This window comes from Chrysochloris asiatica, unplaced genomic scaffold, assembly GCF_000296735.1.
Source record: "Chrysochloris asiatica unplaced genomic scaffold, ChrAsi1.0 scaffold00003, whole genome shotgun sequence".
Taxonomy (NCBI): domain Eukaryota; kingdom Metazoa; phylum Chordata; class Mammalia; order Afrosoricida; family Chrysochloridae; genus Chrysochloris; species Chrysochloris asiatica.
Window position 1 is genome coordinate 27,090,575 of NW_006408521.1, and position 6,050 is coordinate 27,096,624.

Genomic DNA, 6,050 nt, shown 5'->3' on the forward strand with positions numbered 1-6,050 from the left:
GAGTTGTTTTTAAACTTCTTCTGCAAAGTAAACTCCAAGTTAACATCTCTACAACTTGGCAAAGTTTCTTCTCCTTGCCCTTGTCTCCCTTGAATGCCCTGAGAAGTCACATTCCTCCCAGAGTCCACATCAGAAGTCCAGACACAGTACCTGCTTGATGCAGAAAGGATTCCCTTGCATCTCAGGTCCAGAGAGGGGTCCTTGAAATCAACCTCAAAGATTTCCAATGTGCCATTTGTGCTAAAGGAGGCATCTAGCTGCTGGGCAGATGTTCCTAGGCATGGAAAAAGTCAGGAAGAGGTAGTATATGAACAACAATATGTGCATACATTTGGAGTATAAACGGATAGGGGTAGATGGGAGGATGAACAAGAAAAGACTGGGTATATATACTCTCAGCTGACAGGCCGGCTCACAGGCCATATAAGGCCTGTGAAATCATTTGATCTAGCCCAGCCAAGGCAACTGAAGTTCCAACCACCACATTCGTTGCTGTTAAATGCCATGGAGTTGTTTCCGTAGGGGTGAGTTAATTCAATGTTTGACCAAATGTAGCAGGCTGATTTTTAAGCTGATAATTTTGTATGGTCCACAAATGATGTTATAAATATTCAAACGGCCCTTGGCAGAAAAAAAAAAGGATCCCCACCTCTGTCTTAGATGGTAACTGAAGAAAACAAGAAAGCATAAGGTGTCTAGCCTTGAGTCGTATTCCAAGATTGCTCAGACGTACCCAAAACACCCAACATGCCTTTGCTTATGTTAGAAGCCATCTTTCACCTTTCTAAAGTGTTCTCAGATGCTCAACAGAAAATTCTGGATATTAAGTGTCACCTCACCTATGAACTTCCAGTAGATCCTACACCACAGTATCACCTTACCTGTGGCCAGTTGTACAGGGTACTGGCTAGCTGGGCTCCACACTTGGACAGCTGACCGTTCAAGTTCCTTCACCTTCATGATCTGTCCTGTATGTGGCAGAAAACTGACAATGGCCATGAGCCAATAGGAAACAGAAATAACTTAACAGCTAGATTTGGGGCGTATCTGTGGACACGTCAGGATCTGGCTTCTCTCGCTCCAGCTCAGGGTGACAAATACATGACTATTTGCAGGTGTGGCACTGGGGATTAATGCGCTGGGCTGCAAAGTTAGTTTGAACTGCAAGTTTGGCGGTTCAAGCTCACCAGCCACTCCTCGGAAACTATATAGGGTCGCTATAGTTCAGAACCAATTAGACGGCACTTAACAACAAAAACAACAAGCCCATTTACCTAATTACTAAAACCTGGTGTGGCACTGTAAGCTAAGCAAACTTACCAGTCACTCCTCTCGGAATCAACTCGATGGCACTTAACAACAATAAACACTTTAAACAAGCAGCCCTGGTAGTGTAATATTGGGCTGCTGAGCACAAGGTCAGTAGTTTGAAACCACCAGCTGCTCCTCAGGAAAAAGATGAGACTTTCTGCTTCCATAAAAATGCACAGCCTCTGAAACCCTATAGAGAGTCGTTATTAGTCTGACAACACATTCACAGCAGCAGTAATGCTTTAAACTCCTAAGGATTTTGAACCACAATCCTGATGGTGATGTTTGTTGTTGTTAAGTGGCATCGAGTTGCTTCTGACTCATAGCGACCATACGGTTCAAACCAGACTAGTGATCAGTGCATTAACCCACAGTGCCACACTGTTGTTGTTGTTGTTAAGTGCCATCGAGTCGGTTCCGACCCATAGCGACCCTGTACAGGGTTTCCGAGGGTGTAAATCTTTACGGGAGTAGAAAGCCTGATCTTTCTCCCGCGGAGCGGCTGGTAGTTTCGAACCGCTGACCTTAAGGTTCGCAGCCCGATTCATAACCACTACGCTACACTAGGACTCCCCAAATGGATTAACAGTCTCAAACATTTCCTTTTGACTTAAATATCAATCATATGCTGATGACCCAATATCAGCAACGCAAATCTCAACTCTGAGCTCCAAACTCTTATGTACAATTAATTGTCAAGTATTTCGCTTGCATATTGCAAAGACATCTAAAAATTAGTCTCTATAACATGGAATTCTCTATTCTACCATCTCCTCACTAATCTCTCCTTCCAATTTTCTTAATCTTGATAAGGGGAACCTCTATTCAACCAAATTTTCAAGTCCGAAAACTAAGAGGGACCCTTGATTGATCGTTCTTCCTCATTCCTTTTCAATGCTTGATTAAATCTTCCTGATTTTATCTTTAAATATCTCATAAACGTGTCTAGTTTTCTCTATGTCCACTAGCCATACTGTCAGCTTGTCATACTGTAGTGGTTTGTGTGTTGCTGGAATGCTGGACTCTATGCCACTTAGATGTTAAATGCCAACAGGGTACATCCATGGTGGACAGGGTTCAGCTGAGCTTTATGACCGAGTAGGAAGAAGAAGAGGCAGACTACATCAGAATGGTTAGTCCCAGAAATAGCAGTGGAAATACTGTCAGACAGCACCAGAATAGTGAATATTGAAACATGATGAATAACATTAGAATACTATCAGATATATGTAATGCTGAAAGATGAGCCCCCTCAGCCTGGAAGGCACTTAAAATATGACTGGGGTAGAGCTGTCTTCTCAAAGTAGAGTTTACTGTGATGATGTGAATGGAGTAAACCTTCATTTGCTGATGGGGCAAACTCAAAATGAGGAGAAACCGCTGTAAACATTCATTAATAATCGGAACATGGAATGTACAAAGTATGAATCTAGGAAAATTAGAAGTTGTCAAAAATGAAATGGAATGCATAAAGATCAATATCCTAGGCAGAGTCCTGGTGTGCTGCTATGGGCTAATGTGCTGGACTGCAAGGTCAATTTGAACTGCAAGGTCGGTGGTTCAAGCTCATCAGCCTCTCCTTGGGAACCTTATACAGGGTCGCTATGGGTTGGAACCAACTCGACGGCAGTTAACAACAACAACAAGTGAGCTGAAATGGACTGGCATTGGCCATTTTGAATCTGACAATCACATGGTTTACTCTGCCAGAAATAACAAATTGAAGAGGAGTGGCATCACATTCATCATCAAAAAGGACATTTCAAAATCTTTCTTGAAGTACAATACTGTCAACAGGGTACTATCCATACACCAACAAGCAAGACCAGTTAATAACACTATTATTCAAACATACACACTGACCACGAAAATCAGCGGTGATGAAACTGAAGAATTCTACCAACTTCTTCAATCTGGAATTGATCTAGCATGCAATCAAGATGTATTGATAATTACTGGTGATTGAAATGTAAAGATTGGAAACAAAGAGGAAGGATAAGTACTTGGAAAATATGGCTTTGGTGATAGAAACAATGCTGGAGATTGCATGATAGAATATTGCAAGACCAATGACTTATTCATTGCAAACACCTTTATCAAACAACATAAAAGACTTCACCACATGGAATACACAGAAATCAAATTGATTACATCTGTGAAACAAGATGGTGGAAAAGTTCCATATCATCAGCCAAAACACGGCCAGAGGCAGACTGTGGAACAGACCATGAATTGTTTACATCCAAGTTCAGGCTGAGGCTGAAGAAAATTAAAACAAATCCACAAGAGCCAAAATTTGACCTTGAACGTATCCCATTTGAATTTAGAAATCATCTGAAGGAAAGTTCTGATGCATTGGATATTCACTGGAACGAAAACCAGAGAATTGTAGGATTACATCAAGAACATCATACAGGAAGAAAGGAAAAGGTCATTAAGAAAAGAAGGAAAAGACCAAAATGGATGTCAGAAGAGACTCTGACATTTGCTTTCCAGTGTAGAGATGATAAAACAAATGGAAGAAATGAAGAAGTAATGAACAGGAAATTTCAAAAGGCAGCTTGAGAAGACAAAGTCAAGTATCATAATGAAATGTGCAAAGACCTGAAGTTAGAAACTCAAAAGGGAAGAACACCCTCAGCATTTCTAAAGCTGAAAGAATTGAAGAAATAATTCAAGTCTTGATTTGAAATATTGAAGGATTCTATAAGCAAAATCAAAAGCATCAAAAGAAGATGAAAGCAAGAAAAAAAAACAACAAAAAACAGTTGATGAAAGGAATATACAGAGTCATTGTACCAAGGGTTGGTATTCAACCATTTCAAAAGATAGCATACAATCAAGATCCAATGATACTGAAGGAAGAAGTCCAAGGTGAACTAAAGGCATTGGCAAAGAACAAGGCTCCGGGAACAAAGGGGACACTGAATGGTTTAAATCAGGAAACATGTGTGCCAGGGTTCTATTCTTTCACCATACTTAATCCATACACTGAGCAAATAATCTGAGAGTCTGGATTATATGAAGAAGACCGTGGTATCAAGATTGCAGGGAGACTCATTAACAACAGTTGATATGCAGATGATACAACCTTGCTTGCTGAAAATCAAGAGGACTTAATATGCTTACTGATGAAGATCAAAGGCCAGTCTTTAATATGGGCTGCACTTCAATATAAAGAAAAACAAAATTATCACCACTGGACCAATAAGTAACATTATGATAAATGGAGAAAAGTTTGAAGTTATGAAAGACTTCATTTTGCTTGGATCCACTATCAACAACACTCATGGAAGCAGCAATCAAGAAGTCAAATGTATTGCATTGGGCAAATCTGCTGTCAAGACCTCTTTAAAGTGTTCACTAAGGTGCGCCTGACCCAAGCCATATGTTTTCCATAGCCTCATATGTATGTGAAAGTTGTGCAATGAATAAGGAAGACCATACAAGTATTAATGCACTGGAGTTATGGTGTTGGAATATTAAAGTACCATGGACTACTAGAACAAAAAACAAATCTGTGTTGGAAGTGCAGTCAGAACGCTCCTTGGAAGCCAGGATGGTGAGACTTCATTTCTCACACTTCGGACATATTACTAGGAGGGTCCAGTTCCTGAAGAAAGATATCATGCTTGGTAAAGTGAAAAAGAGGGAACCCCCCAACGAGAAAGATTGGCACAGTGGCAGCAGCAATGGACTCAAGCTTGACAATGATTATGAGGATGGCACAGTACCAGGCAGTGTTTCACTCTGTTGTGCATAAGGTATATATGAGTCTGAACTGACTCAATGGTCCTTAGCAACAACAACAACTGCCCCCACCCTATCTGAAAATGCCATCACCTCTCACCTGGATTCTTACAAGTCTCTCAACTGGTTGTCTCCTGACTACTTCGCCATCCTCATTTGTCCTCTACATAACAGCAGGGATAAACTTTTACAATCAGAAATATGATTTTAGCATGCCAAAGCATCAATGTTTTCATTGACTTCTATCATACTCAGAATACTATTCAAACTCCTTCCCACGGCCTTGCCCAACAGCTCCAGCCTGCTGCTCTAGCCACATCGCTCACTACATTTCCCGTTATTCATTTTGCTCCAACCATATTAGCCATTTTTCATTTCCACGTTTTCTCTCACCTTGTTGTTGCTAAGTGCAATGGAGTCAGTTCTGACTCATAGCGACCCTTTATAGGGTTTCTGAGGAATGACTGGTGGTATGAACCCTTGTCCTTGTGGCTCAAACTGACCTTGCATTCAAGCACATTATCCTGCAGCACCACACCAGGACGCCCTTAGAGCTTTTGTAAATGCTCCCTATATTTATACCTAGTGTGGCACTGTAGGATCAGCACTGGGCTGCTAGCTACAAGGTCAGCAGTTCAAACCCACCAGCTGCTCCTTAGAACCCCTACACAGGGTCGTTATGAGTTGGAATCAACTGAACAGCACTTAACATCAACAAGAGCACACCTCCACCTAAAGGATCACTGGTGGCGCTGTGGGTTAGACATCAGGCTACTAACTGTAAAGTCAGTGGTTCAAACCTTGAGAGAAAGAGAAGCCTGTCTGCTCTTGTAAAAATTAGTCTAAAACACCTATATAGGGTAGGGTCACTGTGACTCAGAACCAGCTTGATGGCAGTGAGTTTGTTTTGGGGTTTTATTCCTATACCTATGGAGTTCACCAAGTACAACCTATTCAGTGTAGGTATAAAATTGTTGTCCTGGTACAAC

The 6,050-nt window shown here is 41.2% G+C and overlaps 1 protein-coding gene across 1 annotated transcript in view; it reads right to left on the reverse strand.

Annotated features, from left to right (window-relative positions):
- The window catches only part of SEC31B (SEC31 homolog B (S. cerevisiae)), a 28,526-nt gene extending 27,566 nt beyond the window's left edge, over window positions 1–960 (reverse strand). The window contains 2 exon segments of the mRNA XM_006831468.1: window positions 151–274; window positions 882–960. Coding sequence (XP_006831531.1) covers window positions 151–274; window positions 882–960 — 203 coding nt within the window.
- Window positions 961–6,050: the final 5,090 nt, after the last annotated feature.